This window comes from Astatotilapia calliptera, chromosome 6, assembly GCF_900246225.1.
Source record: "Astatotilapia calliptera chromosome 6, fAstCal1.2, whole genome shotgun sequence".
Taxonomy (NCBI): Eukaryota; Metazoa; Chordata; class Actinopteri; order Cichliformes; family Cichlidae; genus Astatotilapia; species Astatotilapia calliptera.
Genome location: NC_039307.1, coordinates 36212559 through 36233697, shown reverse-complemented (window position 1 = coordinate 36233697; position 21139 = coordinate 36212559). Strand labels below are relative to the sequence as shown.

Below are 21139 nucleotides of genomic sequence, written 5' to 3'. Positions count from 1 at the left end.
TATCTCATTCACTCGTGGCATAATGCTTGATGTCATCCGTTCTGCAGTTGGTAACCACAGCCAGTTTTGTTAATGCTTCTAATCTGGGCTCAATCAGGTGATTATTTATGCTGCAGTAGATCAAGGCTGCTGGGGGATTCCCAGGGAATGGACTACTTCTTCTTCACTCACCTTTTTTTTTTTTTCACACTGTGTGTATACACTACTGTTCATTTAATCAGTTATTTTTAATCTCTGGCTGTTTTCCACAGTGGTTTTTTGTCCCATCTCCCCTGCCCTCATTCCTAGCTGATCGCAGCAGATGACTGGCCTCCACTGAGCCTGGTTTTGCCAGTTTTCCTTCTAAGGCTACGTTCACACTGCAGGTCTTAATGCTCAATTCCGATTTTTTGATCAAATCCGATTTTTTTGTCTCCTCGTTCACACTACAAATAAAATGCAACAGCAAACGCGCTCTAGTGTGAACGCTCAAAGCAGCCCGCATGCGCAAAAGAAGACGTCACACACAACGCGCTCTGTTTAGACCCAGACCAAACAGTATTGTTTGACTGATGGCCCTTAATATAAAGACTTCGGACTTTACGTTTCCCAATTTTTGCTTTAAGTTATTTTGTTATTTACATAATAATGTAGATAACCTAATAATTATCCTTATTGCTGTTTTAGAGAAGCGGTGCTTCAAAGGATAGCTGCAGATTTCCGTCAGAATCTGCAGATTATACAGTACAAATAAAATGTTCACGTTGTCTTCCCAACAGTTTCACTGACATCTACACTGGATAATTGCTGATAATTGGCGTCTGTCTTGTGTCAGTGACGTAAAAGACGGATTTAATGCGACCTGACCGTTCAAACAGCAGTCTCTTTCTAAAACATCGGATATGTATCGGATTCAGTACCACATACGAAAGTGACCCTGATCGGATTTGAAAATATTGGATTTTTTGCCGTTCACACTGTCATACCATGATCGGATATGGGTCGCAAATAGGATTTGATGCGCTTTCGCCTGCAGTGTGAACGTAGCCTAAAAGGAAGCTTTTAACATAAAGCTTGTCACCAAGTGCTTGCTCATAGGAGGTCGTCTGATTGCTGGGGTTTTCTCTGCAATATTGTAGGGTCTTTACCTTACAATATAAAGCACCTTGAGGCGGCTGTTGTTGTATTTGGCATTATATAAATAAAAATTGCATTGAAACATTTTCTGTACATCGTTTTTCAACACTTGAAACAAATTTCTCCCAGATGGTTCTTTATTTGCTTGAAAGTGGAAGCAGCATGACGAACATACAACTCGCTAGATGATAATCCATGCACCCTTACACTGACAGTGAAGATGAAATCCAGATTGCAGTCTACCCTCGGGGTACATGCTCAGACTGACATAGCTTGACTCAGTCTACATGTTATTAAATTCAATTTCCACACAAAGTATAGTCTTCATTGAATGATAATATACTAGACCAGGCTGTGACAGCTTTAGACTCCTTACACAAATAGCCAGTGGGGTATTGATTGTTCTACAATAAATATCGAATAATATGATACTGAGGATATTTATGTTATGTTTAAAATAAGAATGGACAACAAAACTAAATCTAAACTGACCATCCATTTCCTCTGGGTTTGAGTCAAAATGTGTGTGGGGCGCAAAAGATGGTTTGTGTATACTGTACATTTGTACACCTGCATGTCTGTGTGTGATGTCTATCGATATAGGTAATCAGCTTGTATGTTGGCAGCAATCTCTGCTTCCCACTTGTCTCCATTGTTGAGGAGCTTTTCCTTATTGTAGAGCAGTTCTTCATGAGTTTCAGTAGAAAATTCAAAGTTAGGACCCTGAAAAAAAAGGAAAAATGGATTACAACAGGTCTGCAAACACGAGGAGAGGAACCGAAGAAAATAACAGAAACAAAACGTGGAGAAAAGAGACCGCAAAGAATAAGAATAATGAAAGCACAAACAAAAAGATAAAGATCTTTGCAATAAAAATTACTGCCAACTTTTATTATGACTCTGCCCGTATTTCAGCCCTTTTCACAAAGTGTAACTAATTAAATATTCTTTTTTGGGGGGGGACTTTAGTCAATAGACAGTGATGAGAGGACAGGAAAGCAGGGGTAGAGAGAAGGGAAGACCTGGGCCGGCCGCTCCCAGAATATATTTCTAAAGGTGATACTGACATGAAATACTCATTAGAAATCAGTAACAACCCATCCAATCTACAAACGCAAAAAACTCAAACCACAGATGTGCATATATTACGTGTAATAATGAAAAAAGTATTAAACATGCTTTACTGAAATTTGTTTTAACACTTTGTGCAAAAGCCTTTGTTGGTAAAACAGCTTCAAGGCTCCTTCTGTGTGGAGAAACTAGTCGCAGGCATTGCAAAGGTGATTTTGGCCCATTTTTTTTTTTATATCCTGACGGTTCTGTGGGCCCATTCTATGAACTCTTCTTTCCATAGACTTTCAGTTTGATTTAGGTCATGTGATTGGCTGGGCCATTCGATTCAATTCAATTTTATTTATATAGTGCCAAATCACAACAACAGTCGCCTCAAGGCGCTTTATATTGCACAGTAGATCGTACAATAATAGATACAGAGAAAAACCCAACAATCATATAACCCCCTATTAGCAAGTACTTTGGCGACAGTGAGAAGGAAAAACTCCCTTTTAACAGGAAGAAATGTCCAGAACCAGGCTCAGGGAGGGGCGGGGCCATCTGCTGCGACCGGTTGGGGTGAGAGAAGGAAAACAGGATAAATACATGCTGTGGAAAAGAGACAGAGATTAATAACAAGTGTGATTGAGTGCAGAGAGGTCTGTTAACACATAGTGAGTGAGAAAGGTGACTGGAAATGAAAAACTCAATGCATCATGGGAATCCCCAGCAGCCTACATCTATTGCAGCATAACTAAGGGAGGATTCAGGGTCACCTGGTCCAGCCCTAACTATATGCTTTAGCAAAAAGGAAAGTTTTAAGCCTAATCTTGAAAGTAGAGATAGTGTCTGTCTCCTGAATCCAAACTGGAAGCTGGTTCCACAGAAGAGGGGCCTGAAAACTGAAGGCTCTGCCTCCCATTCTACTTTTAAATACTCTAGGAACAACAAGTAGGCCTGCAGAGCGAGAGCGAAGTGCTCTAATAGGGTGATACGGTACTACAAGGTCATTAAGATAAGATGGGGCCTGATTATTTAAGACCTTGTATGTGAGGAGCAGGATTTTGAATTCAATTCTGGATTTAACAGGAAGCCAATGAAGGGAAGCCAAAACAGGAGAAACATGCTCTCTTTCTAGCAGCTTTATTTTCTTCCTGTGCAACTGGCTCGGCTGTGTGTTTGGGATCATTGTCCTGCTATAGCTTCCACCCTACGTTCATCTTCATCATTCTGGTAAATAGCAGCAGATCTTTATCAAGAATGCCTCTGTACATTTTTTCCATTAATTGCATTCATTCAGTACTGTATGCTGAACACAGGCCCACATCATGACGTTCCCATCTCTAAACGTCACTGTGGGTACGTTGTTTTTGGGGTGATATCCAGTACCTTTTAACTTCCAAACAGGGTCTGTATTATGGCATCCAAAGAGTTCAGTTTTGGACTGTTTTCCCCCAGTATTTCACAAGCTTGTCTGAATGTTGTTCAGCAAACTTTAAGTACTCTCCAACATGCATTTTCTTAAGCAATAGATACTTGCATGGTGAGTATTCATACAGGCCATGGCAGTTAAGTGCATTGCTTATTGTTTTCTTTGAAACAAGTGTACCTGCTGATGCCAGGTCTTATTGTAGCTCTTCACAAGTGGTCCTTGGCTCTTGAACAACCCTTACTGATAATTCTTTTCACTTCTCTGTCTGAAGTCTTGCAGTGAGCACCTGGTTGTGGTTGCTTTACAGCGAAATTATGTTGTCTCCACTTCTGGATTATGGGCCAGTGGTCACTGGAACCTTCAGGACTTTAGAAATTCTTCTGTAACATGACATCAGTATATTTGGCAACAATAATCTTGTAAAGGTCTTGAGAAAGCTCATTGGTTTGATCCATCATGAGCTATTTCTTGTGTAAATCACTGGTAATGAGACAGTTTTTTAGGCCATCAGTTGGGACTGAACCAGCTGACATTATTTGGCCCCATTGTCTTTCTTCTTGTGTTCAGTATTTTTCCCTGTGACATTTCTCATTATTACACATAATTTATGGACAACTAAGGTTTCTTAGTATATGTGGATTGGATGGATCGTTATTGACATCTGATGAGAATTTCATGTCAATAGTACCTTTAGAAGTACATGTGACGTGTTCAACACTCGTTTTACTTATACATGAATGATAGAGAGAGACAGATATATAGATAGAGATGGGTAGATATAGATATACAGCTAATATTTCTGTTTGAATAGTTCTTAGTTGTAACAATGTTTTTCAGCAATAACTTGCATACCATTGGACAACCTGTTTTTCACTTTAAATACTGCAGACACAATTGACTAATGTGCAGGGTCTATGCTTACGAGTTGGTTTTTCATGGGTACAACCCATATACTCAACTCTGCAGCTGAACCCACAAATGCAATTGTTTACAAATGTGACAAATTTAAGAGGAAATAAACAGGCTTTCCAACCAGACATGATGTATTCCCAAGAAACATTTTTAAATCCCAGAAATAATCAACCAAATTTCCTCATTTTTTGTGCCTGGTTTATATAACAGTATGTTTGCTGTCCCATTACAGACAGCACAGTATTAGAGCTACTGCATGCCAATTAAAACTGCTTAACTGCTGCTGACCTTCTACCGCTCGTCCATTGAGAGCCCGCTAACCTACTGCATCACAGTATGGTACGGCAGCTGCACCAAGGCGGAAAGAGTGAGGCTTCAGAGTGTGGTCAAGACAGCACAAAAGATCATCGGCTGCCCTCTCCCCTCCCTGATGGACATTTATTCCTCCCGCTGCCTCAGCAGAGCAGCAAACATTATCAAGGACAGCTCCCACCCTGGTTTCAACATGTTCAGCCTGCTTCCCCCAGGGAAGCGCTACAGGTGCATCAGCACAAAAATCCACAGACTCAAAAAGTTTCTTCCCCAAAGCCATAAACACCCTGAACTCACACATGCACCGATAACACAGCCCACCCCCCAATTTTTTTTTCTTCCCACTTCCTCTATGGACCACCACTGTGCAATACCAATTCTATGTGCAATAACTCAACTGTATATACACAACACTATTTATTACATATTACTTTTTTTTTAAAGAAACCAGCTTGTATATTTGTACATTTTATATATATATATATATATTAGGGGTGCAACGATACTCATATCGATATTGAACCGTTCGATATGCATGCATGCATGCATACATACATGCATACATGCATACATACATGCATACATGCATACATGCATACATAAAAAAAAAAAAAAAAAAAAAAAAAAAAAACACCCAGCACGCCCCTGCGGGCGGTTTATCCTTCAAGCTCGGGTCCTCTACCAGAGGCCTGGGAGCTTGAGGGTCCTGCGCAGTATCTTAGCTGTTCCCAGGACTGCGCTCTTCTGGACAGAGATCTCCGATGTTATTCCCGGGATCTGCTGGAGCCACTCGCCTAGCTTGGGAGTCACCGCACCTAGTGCTCCGATTACCACGGGGACCACCATTACCTTCACCCTCCACATCCTCTCGAGCTCTTCTCTGAGCCCTTGGTATTTCTCCAGCTTCTCGTGTTCCTTCTTCCTGATATTGCTGTCATTCGGAACCGCTACATCGATCACTACGGCCGTCTTCTTCTGTTTGTCTACCACCACTATGTCCGGTTGGTTAGCCACCACCATTTTGTCCGTCTGTATCTGGAAGTCCCACAGGATCTTAGCTCGGTCATTCTCCACCACCCTTGGGGGCATCTCCCATTTTGACCTCGGGACTTCCAGGTTATACTCGGCACAGATGTTCCTGTACACTATGCCGGCCACTTGGTTATGGCGTTCCATGTATGCCTTGCCTGCTAGCATCTTGCACCCTGCTGTTATGTGCTGGATTGTCTCTGGGGCATCTTTACACAGCCTGCACCTGGGGTCTTGCCTGGTGTGATAGACCCCAGCCTCTATGGATCTTGTACTCAGAGCTTGTTCTTGTGCTGCCATGATTAGTGCCTCTGTGCTGTCTTTCAGTCCAGCTTTGTCCAGCCACTGGTAGGATTTCTGGATATCAGCCACCTCCTCTATCTGCCGGTGGTACATACCGTGCAGGGGCCTGTCCTTCCATGATGGTTCCTCGTCTCCCTCCTCTTTCTTGGGTTTCTGCTGCCTGAGGTATTCACTGAGCACTCGGTCAGTTGGGGCCATCTTCCCAATGTATTCTTGGATGTTCCTTGTCTCATCCTGGACTGTGGTGCTGACACTCACCAGTCCCCGGCCCCCTTCCTTCCGCTTAGCGTACAGCCTCAGGGTGCTGGACTTGGGGTGAAACCCTCCATGCATGGTAAGGAGCTTTCTTGTCTTTATGTCAGTGGCTTCTATCTCCTCCTTTGGCCAGCCTATTACCCCAGCAGGGTACCTGATCACGGGCAGGGCGTACGTGTTGATGGCCCGGATCTTGTTCTTACCATTCAGCTGACTCCTCAGGACTTGCCTGACCCTCTGCAGGTACTTGGTGGTTGCAGCCTTTCTAGCGGCCTCTTCATGGTTCCCATTTGCCTGCGGGATCCCCAGGTACTTGTAACTGTCCTCTATGTCTGCAATGTTGCCTTCTGGTAGTTCAATCCCCTCAGTTCTGACTACCTTCCCTCTCTTTGATACCATCCGACTACACTTCTCCAGTCCGAACGACATTCCAATGTCATTGCTGTATAGCCTGGTAGTGTGGATCAGTGAATCGATGTCTCGTTCACTCTTGGCATACTACTTGATGTCATCCATGTACAGGAGGTGGCTGACAACTGCTCCGTTCCGTAGTCGGTATCCGTAGCCAGTCTTGTTAATGATCTCACTGAGGGGGTTCAGGCCTATGCAGAACAGCAGTGGGGACAGAGCATCTCCTTGGTAGATCCCGCACTTGATGGTGACTTGTGCTATGGGCTTGGAGTTGGCCTCTAGTGTTGTACGCCACATCCCCATTGAGTTCCTGATGAAGGCTCTTAGGGTCCCATTGATCTTGTACAATTCTAGGCATTCCAGTATCCAGCTGTGGGGCATTGAGTCATAGGCCTTCTTGTAATCAATCCAGGCAGTGCACAGGTTGGTCAGTCTGGTCTTGCAGTCTCGGCTGATTGTTCTGTCTACCAGTAGCTGGTGTTTTGCGCCTCTGGTATTCTTGCCAATTCCTTTCTGTGTCCCGCTCATGTATTGACCCATGTGCCTGTTCATCTTAGCCGATATGATGCCTGACAGGAGCTTCCATGTAGTACTGAGGCAGGTTATTGGTCGGTAGTTGGAGGGGACCAGTCCCTTCTTGGGGTCCTTGGGGATCAGGACTGTCCGGCCTTCAGTTAGCCATTCCGGGTGTCTCTCGTTAACTAGCAGCTGGTTCATTTGTGCTGCCAGACGCTCGTGGAGTGCAGTCAGCTTCTTCAGCCAGTAGGCGTGAACCATGTCGGGCCCTGGTGCTGTCCAACTCTTCATACTGGAGACCCTTTCTTGGATATCTGCCACTGTGATGGTTACTGGACCCTGTTCAGGGAGGTCGCTGTGGTCTGCCCTCAGATCCTCTAGCCACTGAGCATTGCCGTTATGGGTTGCATATATATATATATATATATATATATCTCCATAGGTCCCTCATCCTATTCAGGGACCTATGGATATATATATGGATATTGATGGCCCCAACTGACCGAGTGCTCAGTGAATACCTCAGGCAGCAGAAACCCAAGAAAGAGGAGGGAGACGAGGAACCATCATGGAAGGACAGGCCCCTGCACGGTATGTACCACCGGCAGATAGAGGAGGTGGCTGATATCCAGAAATCCTACCAGTGGCTGGACAAAGCTGGACTGAAAGACAGCACAGAGGCACTAATCATGGCAGCACAAGAACAAGCTCTGAGTACAAGATCCATAGAGGCTGGGGTCTATCACACCAGGCAAGACCCCAGGTGCAGGCTGTGTAAAGATGCCCCAGAGACTATCCAGCACATAACAGCAGGGTGCAAGATGCTAGCAGGCAAGGCATACATGGAACGCCATAACCAAGTGGCCGGCATAGTGTACAGGAACATCTGTGCCGAGTATAACCTAGAAGTCCCGAGGTCAAAATGGGAGATGCCCCCAAGGGTGGTGGAGAATGACCGAGCTAAGATCCTGTGGGACTTCCAGATACAGACGGACAAAATGGTGGTGGCTAACCAACCGGACATAGTGGTGGTAGACAAACACAAGAAGACGGCCGTAGTGATCGATGTAGCGGTTCCGAATGACAGCAATATCAGGAAGAAGGAACACGAGAAGCTGGAGAAATACCAAGGGCTCAGAGAAGAGCTCGAGAGGATGTGGAGGGTGAAGGTAACGGTGGTCCCCGTGGTAATCGGAGCACTAGGTGCGGTGACTCCCAAGCTAGGCGAGTGGCTCCAGCAGATCCCGGGAAAAACATCGGAGATCTCTGTCCAGAAGAGCGCAGTCCTGGGAACAGCTAAGATACTGCGCAGGACCCTCAAGCTCCCAGGCCTCTGGTAGAGGACCCGAGCTTGAAGGATAAACCGCCCGCAGGGGCGTGCTGGGTGTTTATATATATATATATATATATATATATATATATATATATATATATATATATATATATATCCTACCAGCACATAACAGCAGGGTGCAAGATGCTAGCAGGCAAGGCATACATGGAACGCCATAACCAAGTGGCCGGCATAGTGTACAGGAACATCTGTGCCGAGTATAACCTGGAAGTCCCGAGGTCAAAATGGGAGATGCCCCCAAGGGTGGTGGAGAATGACCGAGCTAAGATCCTGTGGGACTTCCAGATACAGACGGACAAAATGGTGGTGGCTAACCAACCGGACATAGTGGTGGTGAACAAACATGAGAAGACGGCCGTAGTGATCGATGTAGCGGTTACGAATGACAGCAACATCAGAAAGAAGGAACACGAGAAGCTGGAGAAATACCATGGGCTCATTGAGTGCAGCACGGAGAAGATCTTGGAGAACGCACGGCTGCCGCGAATACTCAGAACAAGACCTCTGAGTGAAATACTCGATTACATCTGGAGGGGCTAGCTCGAATAACACCTTTGAGCGCAAATTCGATCACATCTTGGGGAAGTGCACTGCGGTCGTGAGTTCTCAGAACCTGCTCTTTGAGCAAAAAGAATGACAACATCACGGAACCTAAGTTTGGATAACATCATAGAAAGCTCACGGCTCTCCAACGGGAGATTAAGAGACCAGTGTTGGATTGTTAGAACAGCTTTGAAATTCATATGAGTTGTTTGCACTAAAGGAAAAACCATCATCACTTCATGCGGAGACCCCTTCGGCGCCAGCTGCGGCCTCAAGGCTGGAGCTGAACAAAACACCCTGACAACAACTGTGTTTAGACTGTTCCCCCCATTCCATGCAAGGCCACCTGGGTTGGCTGGAAGACTGTTTACCTAGCCTGGCGGGGCGAAGGACACTGTCTCAGCTGAACTCTGGACACACACACACACACACACACACACACACACACACACAGATCCCCCCTCCCTTTCCAAACACCTTCGATGCTTGTGCCCTACTGGGGAAGATGGCAGTCGACTGGACCAGCGCAGACATGCTGCAGGAGCGGATGCCCTGTCTACACCGGCTCTCTCTTACCCTTTACCCACCCCTGTTGCTTGTCTTGTGTTTCTATGGTGTATTGATAGTCATGTGCTTTTTGTGCTGAGATGTTTTTTCTGTTATCAAACTGTTCTCCCACTAGGAGCTCAGTCTGAGTGGAGTTTTTTTTCTCCTCCTCTTACCTCATGTTATTCATTTTCGTTGTTTTTTTCCTATCAGCCTACCTTTCTGACATGTCTGTGACATGATGTTTGTGTAAAGTTGGTCAGAAGGTTCCTTTGTAAGTGCGCATGCGCCATTAGCGTGCTGCCTGCTGTAACCCTAATTTCCTTCGGGATTAATAAAGTATTCTGATCCTGAAGAGCTCGAGAGGATGTGGAGGGTGAAGGTAACGGTGGTCCCCGTGGTAATCGGAGCACTAGGTGCGGTGACTCCCAAGCTAGGCGAGTGGCTCCAGCAGATGCCGGGAACAACATCGGAGATCTCTGTCCAGAAGAGCGCAGTCCTGGGAACAGCTAAGATACTGCGCAGGACCCTCAAGCTCCCAGGCCTCTGGTAGAGGACCCGAGCTTGAAGGATAAACTGCCCGCAGGGGTGAGCTGGGTGGTTTATATATATTTAAAAAAAATACATGTAACATATAATGTAATTGACCTTAGAACTGAAGAAGCTTCTCGGATGAGAGGTGAAACGTCTTCAAGCAACTTAAAGAAGTCCAGACGCTTTTCTTTGCAAGCTCCTTTGACTAATTGCAAGGAGGTACTTCTGTAGTCTATTGATTACTAGATAGTGGAAAAGGGGTGGGATTAAATAAGCTTATGCTTCTTCCTGCTCCTTTTTGAACATCAAAGTTATTTGTAGTTGTGGTTGCTCGTTTTCCTTTTGTTTTGCTTTGTTTATTTATCTCTTTTTAATTCTATGTTGTTGTACTTTTTCAACATGTTCAAAATAAATCAATCATTCAATTAATCAATCAATCAGTCAATCAATCAAACATGCAGTGGGGCTACCCACACTATCCAAGACTGTCTATGTTGTGGAAAAAGACACACCTCTACAATGGCATCCACAGGACATGCCTCCTGACAGAAACCGCAGTAGATACATTTGGTCATGTCAATGTCGTAGCGAGTTGTCCTCCTGCTGCCATCAGCACGCGTCTCTGCCTCTATGGTGATGGCCTGGAAAGGAAAATTGTTAGTGATGATATCAACAGCGCTATCTGGTATTTGTACTAATAATGAATACAAACATTCATTCCCCAGTATACAGTACTGTGCAAACGTCTTGACCCTCCTATCTTTTCTTTTGTTTGTGTTTTTTGCTTCCATGGAGCGATACATTCAAATCAAGGCTCTACTCTGATCGCATCCTTAATGAGTGGTCTTGAGTAATAGTTCTCCAGGGTTTCTTTGGACATTACCGTTAGTTTCGGGCTATAAGCCACTACTTTTTGCACAAGCTTTGAACCCCGCGGCTTTTCTATGGATCGTCCATGATTTTTGTGATATCGTAAGAGGATTTGTTTTGGTTGCTCCGCTGTTGTACGGCACTACGTTGCCTGGTGGAAGGGCATGTGATCATTCAAAAACCCTCAGTATGGCAAACAAAAGAAATGCATATGATGCAGCTTTCAAATTAAAGGCAGTCTATTTGGCACTCAGCAAGGGAAATAGAGCTGCTGCACGTACCCTTGGTATAAACGAATCAATGGTGAGACGTTGGAGACGAACTGGCTCTGTGCAAAAAGACGAAAAAAGCTTTCAGAGGAAATAAGAGCAGATGGCCCAAACTTGAAGACTGTATTGAAGACTGGGTGAACACGCAGAGAGCAAACGGGCGAGGTGTTTAAACTGTGCAGATCCAACTAAAAGCCAAAACAGTCACCAACGAAATGAAGATAGAAAATTTCAGAGGTGGGCCATCCTGGTGTCACAGATTTATGAAACGAAAAGGACTGTCCATGAGGGCACGGACGACTGTGTGTCAGCAACTCCCTCCCGACTACGCAGAGGAAAATAACAAACTTCCGCAAATTCACACTAAGAAAGATAAACGAATATTCCATCGGACCGGACGAGATCATAAACATGGATGAAGTGCTATTGACGTTTGACCTGCCCCCTCACTAGGACTGTTAACAAGCAAGGCGAATCAACCACCACGGTGAGAACCACTGGCCATGAGAGAACGAATTTCACTTGTGCGCTGGGCTGCACAGCATCAGGGTTTCAACTTCCGCCAATGGTGATCTTTAAGTGGATGACTATGCCAAGAGAAGAGATCCCGAGCGGCATCTCTGTTAAGGTCAACAAGAATGGGTGGATGGTGGAAAGCGTAATGAAGGAATGGCTGCAAGAGTGCTATGGGAAGCAGCCTGGAGGATTCTTTCGCCAAAAAAAAAAAAAAAAAAAAAAAAAAAAAAAGCGTTGCTTGTTTTGGACAGCATGAGGGCCCATATCACAGATTCTGTGAAAGCAGCCATTAAGAGCACAAACTCGATTCCAGCTTTGATTCCTGCAGGCACAACGAAGCACCTGCAGCCACTCGACATCAGTGTGAATCGTGCGTTCAAAGTAGCACTACGCGTTCAGTGGGAGGCATGGATGACGAGCGGTAATAAATCATTCACCAAAACTGGTCGCATGCGAAGAGCAAGTTTTGCCCAAGTCTGCCAGTGGATTCTGACAGCGTGGAGAAGTGTAAAAGCATCCACGATCACCAAAGGATTTCGAAGGGCTGGACTGCTGCATGATGGAGAGGGGGACACCACCACTGCCCTTCAGAGGGTTTTCGACTCCGACACTGACGAGGATTTCTTTGGTTTTGAAAGTGACAACGAAGGGGAGTAGCGGAGAGTGGATGACGAAGCCATCCTGAGCCTGAGGACTTTATGGGTTTTAGTGCGCAGGAAGAAGAGAAAGATGGTGGTGAATGACTGACTTTTCTTCTTGTTAAAGCCGTGTTACTGCACCTGAGCCTAAAAGGTAGGCCAAATCTCTTTTTCTGGTGTGCTGTAGGTTATTGTTATGTACTACATTTGTTACTCGTTTATAAAGCACAGCACATGTTTCGTACTTGTAATTACCGGTACTTGTGCATATACGTAAAAAGTTATGCAAATATGTACCGGTAACTTGTTTTTCAAAATATTAATAAAAGGGATGTGGTCCCAAACAGCCATCTCTTTCCTGACAATCCCCTTTGTGCGCATTCTCGTACATATGGTAAGTAAACATTAAAACACCTGCGGCTTTTAGTCAGGTGCGGCTAATGTATGTACAAAACAGGATTTTCCCCAAATTTTAGCTTGTGCGGCTAATATTCAGGTGCGCTTTTTCAGTCCAGTCCTTGGCTGAAAATGACTTTCAGAGGACAAAAGTTTTTTAAGACACTTTTAACACTGACTTTTGAATCATTCAAGCAATAAAAAGGCACCTAACTCCTGGGAACCAGTGTTGTGTCTACACACAACAGACAACTTAGCAACAAAACAATTTTAGATTGCATCCTTTCAGCCTGTCACATAAATCCATTATTTAGTCCTATATTTCAAAGACAACAGTTTGAGAAGCATGAAATACGATTTTTACAGCAACAAGATTAGTTCTAAGAACTGCTAACCAAGAACCTGGCATATCTCAGCTAAGTGGGCTAAGCTTTGAGGAAATTGGACAATTAGGGGACAAAAAAAAAAAAAAAAAGTGGCAGGTATCTGAAAGTCATAAAAAAATCCAGCATAGACCTGACACATGACCTGATAGATGCATCTGACTCCCATGGTTCACCATCTACTGTTTGCCAAAGCCTCAGAATTGCTCGCAGTGGAGGGTGGCATCCAAAGAAGAGCTTTAAATGCCCTTCAAGAAGCCTGGTGAACCATTCCTGAAGACTGCTTAAAGAAATTACACAAAGAGAATTCAAAGCTGCTCCTACCAAATATTGATTTTCAAGCTCATTAGAATTGTACAAATTATGTTTTTGACTTATCTATTGTATTTCCATTTATGCTCGAACATGTTTGAATAAATCTCTGCACATATTTCCAAATTTCCCAGCAAAATACAAAGAAATGATAGGTGGCTCAAGACTTTTGCACTGTATCATATACATGTTCAGTTATACAGTTGAGGTCCTGTGAGGACAGTTATGCTGCAAACGTATCTATAGTAGGGCTGCCACAAACGATTATTCTGATAGTCGACTAGTCACCGATTATTTTTGCGATTAGTCGACTAATCAGATCATCATCCATTGGACGTAAAACGTTCAGCTTATTGCACCAGCAGCATCTGCTCTTATATAACTATCATTAGCTTACAGCTTTAAGTGTTTAAGGTATGTGCTAACTAAAAATAAAGACAAGATGATAGTTTATTAAATTTTAATGAAATTTGCAGATTGTTTCGGTGAAGTTTAATAAACTCCTTGCTATCTAAGATATAACAGGACACCAGAGTACTTAATGGCAAGAAGGCAGCGGGTCCAGATGGCATCAGCTCGAGGGTCGTCAGGTCCTGCGCGGACCAACTGTGTGGGGTGATGGAGCACCTCTTCAACCTGAGCCTGAGGTTGGGAAGAGTCCCACAGCTCTGGAAAACCTCCTGTGTTGTACCAGTGCCAAAGACTTCACGCCCCAAGGACCTCAACAGCTACAGGCCGGTGGCTCTGACATCCCACCTGATGAAGACCCTGGAGCGGTTGGTCCTGGCTCAGCTTCGGCGCCTAATAAGCTCATCACTGGACCCACTTCAGTTTGCCTACCAGCCTGGCATTGGAGCGGATGATGCCGTCATTCACCTCCTACATCGTTCCCTCGCTCACCTGGAGACCGCTGGAAGCACTGTGAGAATCATGTTCTTTGATTTCTCCAGTGCCTTCAACACCATTCTTCCCTCGGTTCTAAAGGACAAGCTGGTGAACTCTGGAGTGGACCATCACCTCACTACCTGGATCCTGGACTACCTCACCGACCGACCACAGTATGTGAGGACTCAGGGCTGTGTGTCGGACAGGGTCGTCTGCAGTACGGGGGCCCCACAGGGAACGGTTCTGGCTCCGTTCCTCTTCACCATCTACACTGCAGACTTCTCCCACAATTCCACCCAGTGCTTCCTGCAGAAGTTCTCTGATGACTCTGCAATAGTCGGCCTCATCCCTGATGGGGACGACAAGGAGTACAGAGGTCTGACCCAAGACTTTGTGGACTGGTGCCAGCTGAACTACCTCCAGATCAACGCCAGTAAAACCAAGGAACTGGTGGTAGGCCCACTCCTGAAGAAATTCTATGACTCTGTTGTGGCTTCTGCTATCTTTTATGGCGTGGTCTGCTGGGGCGGCAGCATCTCTGCTGGGGACAGGAAGAGACTGAACAGGGTGATCCGAAGGGCCAGCTCTGTTCTAGGATGCCCTCTGGACCCAGTGGAGGTGGTGAGTGACAGGAGAACGGCGGCTAAGCTGTCATCCCTGATGGACAACATCTCCCACCCCATGCAGCAGACTGTGACAGCACTGAGCAGCTCCTTCAGTGGGAGACTGCGGCACCCACGGTGTGGGACGGAGAGATTTCGCAGGTCTTTCCTCCCCACTGCTGTCAGACTCCACAACAAAGACTTTAACTGAACAAACACACACATCCATACATATGCAATAATACTAAGTGCAATAATCCTATCTGTCATTGTTGTATTTTTACTCAGTTGTATATAGTATTTGTATTTGTATTCTATTCTTATCTTATTGTATATTTATTTTATTTTATTCTACTGTATATAGTATTTTATTTTATTCTGTACAGTTGTGTACTGTATTTATTCTTATTGTATTCTAATTTTTGCCTCATAACTTTTGCACTGTCCACTTCCTGCTGTGACAAAACAAATTTCCCACGTGTGGGACTAATAAAGGTTATCTTATCTTATCTTAATAAATTCTCGAGCATCTCACAGTTCTGATAATCAGCTTTTGATAGTCGACGTAATCGTGACTAGTCGACTAATCGTGGCAGCCCTAATCTATAGCCAAAGTTGTTTTTACCTCATTCATATTTGTTCACATAGGTATGACTATTTGTTTATACCTGGGCAGGACAGATTGCTTCACACAGCTTGCAAGCAATGCAACGCTCTTCTCCTGAGGGATACCTGTTTTGACACATTCCAAAAACTTGGTGAGGTTTGATTACTAATACAGTGTCATCTCAGAGCCTCCTATAAAATCTCAGATGTATGGAGGTGTTTTCAGATACTATTCAAAGATGCTAATAGTTTAGAAAAAAAGTTAAATCTAAAAAGTTACAATGTTTTTCTTGCATTGCATATGATCCTCCTTATATAAGAAGTTACTGGTCGATTTGTTAAACAGACACAAACACACTGTATTGTGTGTGTGTGTGTATATATATATCAAAGCACCAATCAATGACTATCAAATTTATTATTCTGACATCTTATCATTGCTACCAATCATATTACACTGACTGGTGTTTGTCAAATAATCATCCTCACCTGCGCAACGCATGTTCTCCTCTGAAGCGTGGCGACAGTGGTCCTTTTTCAAACGGGTAGTTAATGGTGGCAGGCTCTCTGAACAGGTAGCTCATTGTCATGCCTAGACCTGGCATTACAATAAAACCACATTTTCAAATGAGAACGCTTACAATTATTAACACCTCCATGAAAATTTTATGCATCTGTATCAAAAAAAATTCCCCATCTATCAAAAAAAAAATTCCCCATCTTTTATCTCTCAAGCTCAGGTCCCCTGACAGAGGCCTTGGAACTTGAAGGTCATGCACCCTTGCTGTTCCTAGGACGGCGCTCTTCTGGACAGAGATTTCAGATGTTGTTCCAGGGATCTGCTGGAGAAACTCGCCTAGTTTGGGGGTCATTGCACCGAGTGCTCCAGTTACCACTGGGACCACTGTTACCTTCACCCTCCACATCTTCTCGAGCTCTTTTCTGAGCCCTTGGTATTTGTCCAGCTTCTGATTTGCTGTCATTTAGTATCACTACATCTATCAGTACAGCTGTCTTCCTCTGCTTCCCTACCACTACTACGTCCGGTTGGTTAGCTATCACCAGTTTATCCGTTTGTATCTGGAAGTCCTACAGGACCACCATTTTGACCTCGGGACTTCCAGGTCATACTTGGCACAGTATACTATGCCGGCCACTTGGTTATGGCGTTCAAAGTGTGCCCTGCCTGCTAGCATCTTGCACCCTACTTATGTGCTGGATTGTCTCAGGGGCATCTTTACACTGTGCTGTCTTTCGGTCCAGTTTGCATCTCCTCCTTTGGCTAGCTTATTATCCCAGCAGGGTACCTGATCATGGGCAGGGATTAGGTGTTGGTGGTCGGTGACGTGTTGGAAGATAAATTGACGTTCCAGACCCAGTTTTGCTGCTAACTGCTTGAGGTTTTATTTCAAACCATTTACCATTGAAATGTAACATCCAGATGCACAGAATCAACCTACTGGGACAAAAACGTTAAAATATCATGGGGGGACTAATGTTACCCTGATCTGTAAGATAACAAATACAAAGAACATTTTCCATGAAGTGACAGTACCCCAACTACTTCCACTGGTAAAGGAAAACACAAAGATCCAATTATTCGTACAGGACAGAGAAACATTCAACTGACCTCTGAAGAGCTCTGTCCATAGCAGTGTTTGTGCTGCTCTGTCTGTGATGGACTTCATGTCGACAGGGATCTCCTGAGCATTCACATACTCTTATGTAGACAAAGAAAGGAACACACACACACACACACAGCCAAAACAAAATAATGGTAATACGCCCAATTTACATGAGTGTAAACTGTAAAATATCAGTGTAATTCATAAATCTTTTTTGTTTTTTCATCAAGTGAAGCTGAGTACATCCTTCTTCAGGATGTAAGAATGTGAGGAAAGCCCAACTAAGGAAAACATCCTGAACTAAATTCTAAAACTGTCTGAAGTCCATGTGTGAATGAAAATATCGTGGTACAGCCTCTGAAAGCCCTTGAATTGAGTTGTGTTGTAGCAGCACTTACTGAATCCGTCCCTTTGTGCCGACACACTGAAGGACCTTGCTAGATTCTGGCTGGCCACAAAAAAACCTGAAGGTAAAAACATTTCAGAAAAGATAAACAGTAAACCTACTACAATGCAGTCAACTTGACACTACAGGAAGCAGTCTAGAGTGGAGTAATACAATAGAATTTTCCATCAACACAGAGTATAAATCTTTCTCACTTTTAGCTTCTGTCCAGAAAAATTTAAAACTCTTGTGATGGTAAATGAATTGCTAATTATATTGCCGTTTTCTATTCTTGCCTTACTACTGAGCACTAAAAGCACTTTAAGCTTGTACTGTTTGCTTTAATTATCAGCATTAAACAACAACTAACTAGCTTTTATTGTCTCTTCACTGAACCTAGCAATAGTTATGGATATCACAGCCTAATCTGCACCAGTCAAATATAATCCTTTACATTAAATAATACAACAAGACATTGTTTCTTTTAAACAACAGTCACCTCATGACGTTTTACATGGCAAGGTAAAGATCCTACAGCAATACAGAGAAAACCCCTCTGAGCAGAACCATGCCTGGGGTGGGCAGCCTTTTGCACAGATGGCCTCTTAGCTTTAAATGCCCAGCAGCCACAAGAACAGCATCATTTTGGTCTCCACCAAGTCATTACCAAAATGTTATGCTATGTTCACCAGCTAGTCACCATCTTCACCTTCAGTTGAGTGGGATGCAGGTAAAAGCGCTATTTAAGAGTTTTTAATGTTAAAAAAAATGGTGTATTTAGGTTGTGTTTAGTAAATCTGACCTGTTTGAACTTCTTGCAGGGGAAGGTCTTGAGCTGAGAAGAGTCTGTGATCTGGTTCTTTCTCTTGTTCTGGAACTTTTTCCTCTTGTCTTGCAGGTCAGCAGAGATTCCACCACTGAAGGAGAGAACAAATGAGGAGAAAGATTAACAGGAAACCAGAGAAAAGAGAATAAAAAAATAAATAAGTGGAGATGATAGAAGGAGCAACATGTGCAAGAAACAAAGAACACTGGAAGAACATGGACACAGCTTTTTTTTTCTCTCCAAAGAGAAACTCAGGACTACTTTAAGTAACTAAACTAATTCAGGGTATTTAAGGTTTGGGGTTTTTTCCTACGAGGGCAATCTCAAAAGTAAGGTCACCTATCGTTTTAGAAATATTTACATCATTTTAAAGGTTGAAGAATTATTTATTTTTCTACATAATCACCATTTCACTCGCTGCATTTTTGCAGATGCTGTGGCAGTTTTACAATGCCCATGTCGTACCCGCTTGCTGGCGCCACACAATCACCTTCTGGACAAATATTCTTTCAACTTTAGGAACAGGTGGGAGTCACTGTTGGAGGCGTGGTCCTGCTCCTGAAATTCCGATACATAATCTCCAATAACTGGCTAAAAGAGTTCACTTCCAAATTTTAGGTCGTAGGTCTTGGAAAATTCTTATTATTATTATTAACTTGTAATTTAAATTTTGATTGAAAATGTACCGAAAACCACTACTTTAAGTGAAAGCCAATTTTAAGATAAAAGTAATGGATTTAATAGATAAAACAAATTGAATTTTCTTTGTGGTCTTGAGTCAGTATCATGAGGTTTGAGTGTGCTCTTGTGGCCTCTGGTGTTGCAGCTACAGATTTTCATTCCCAGTGCTCACTTTATTATCCATTCATCAGTGGATTCCCATTCATTTTCTATGGTGGTCCTTTTGACCGGGAACACCACAGATGTAACAAGGTTGATTAAAACATACAAAATTCAATGAAAGCGGTGATCATCACGTTTATATGTTCAAGTGCATAGTGTCCAGGATATCATCATCATCATCATCATCATCATCATCATCATCATCATCATCATCATCATCATCGTTTATTGATATAGCACTTTAAAAAATGCGCCAGGCAGACCAAAGTGCTGAACAATACAGAAACAAAGAAAAGCAAAACAGAGTATAAAATAATAAGGAAGGATGTCAGTTTCCCGCCGAGGTAAAAGCCAATCTGGACTTAAAGACCTGCACTGAAGACGCTGGTCTAATATGAAGAGGAAGGTTGTTCCAAAGCATCGGAGCCCAGGATATCATAATACCTTGAGGCAATCACATGTAAAACACAATATTTATGAGTGTTTTAAGTTGTAAATCATTCAGATTTGACCCAAACATGACAGGAAGGCTAGCAATCTAGGGAAACAGAACAAAGGAGCACACAGCATTGAGAGTGGATGTGACAAATGACAAGCAGCGACTCGGATAATAAACAAACACCTGGTAATGAGGGAAGGAAGTGGCACAAAATACAAAGCAACAGAGACAAGAGACCATTGAAATAAAATAGGAAATGACAAACACAGAGACACAAACACAAACCTAATGACTAAGCAAATAACTAGCATTTAAAATAAGAGCGTCTAAAGAAAAGACACTGATAAACAAAAGTCCATAAATGCTGTCAGGAAAAGCAGGACTCAACTGCAGGACTTCTTAATCAAATCAAAGACAGTGAGATTATTTACAAGGTGCAATAAAAACAGTTTCATAATGTGACATCCACATTTGTGTTAATCCCACTCTAACGCCCACACCGGCTCGGACAGTCTCGGTCGTTGTGTCCTTGGACAAGACACTTCACCTACCGCCTACTGGTGATGGCCAGAGGGGCCGATGGCGCGATATGGCAGCCTGGCTTCTGTCAGTCTGCCAAAGGGCAGCTGTGGCTACAACTGTAGCTGCCTCCACCAGTGTGTGAATGTGAGAGTGAATGAATAGTGGAATTGTAAAGTGCTTTGAGGGTCTCCAAAAAGCACTATATAAATGCAATCCATTATCATTATTATTAAACTCTCTCTGCAACTTTACCCCCAAATATTTACAAAGAGGTGTCTGTGCTGTCTTCAAAACTGCTTCACAGGTTTCCTGGACAGAAAGGAGAACATCTTCCAAAGAACAAAACGGTCTTTAACTTGTGAAACAGGGTTTCACCAGTGTTTGTCATACAACAATCCGGTGTTGACTGGTAGAAATAGCAGGTCGGATCGGCGAGGACATACGGACAATGACAAATAGAGAACTAGAAATTAATCCTCTCAAAGCCCAGGGACCATGGCATGGTTTTCCAACAATGTTATTGTTCCATCAGCTTTAATATATGATCCTGAAGCCTACATTTCCGGTCTCGCGTTCACTTCTTTTAACACATTAAGAAGATTACAGATAAGCATTGAAGCAATTAATTTGTATTGATAATTTTTAATAATCAAATTATTTGAACATCAATGGCACTGCTTGCTTGAGAGTAATCAGAATCTCTTGC

General features: G+C 43.5%; 1 protein-coding gene across 1 annotated transcript; it reads right to left on the bottom strand.

The window, feature by feature from the left end:
- Window positions 1–1235: 1235 nt before the first annotated feature.
- Window positions 1236–17913, bottom strand: LOC113024704 (NADH dehydrogenase [ubiquinone] iron-sulfur protein 8, mitochondrial-like). The gene is made up of 6 exons (XM_026171982.1): window positions 17817–17913; window positions 17424–17513; window positions 16283–16391; window positions 15856–15919; window positions 10829–10957; window positions 1236–1839 (listed from the first exon to the last, which is right to left on the bottom strand). The coding sequence occupies exons 1-6, from the start codon at window positions 17896–17898 to the stop codon at window positions 1708–1710; spliced, it is 606 nt and encodes a 201-aa protein (XP_026027767.1). The 5' UTR covers window positions 17899–17913; the 3' UTR covers window positions 1236–1707.
- Window positions 17914–21139: the final 3226 nt, after the last annotated feature.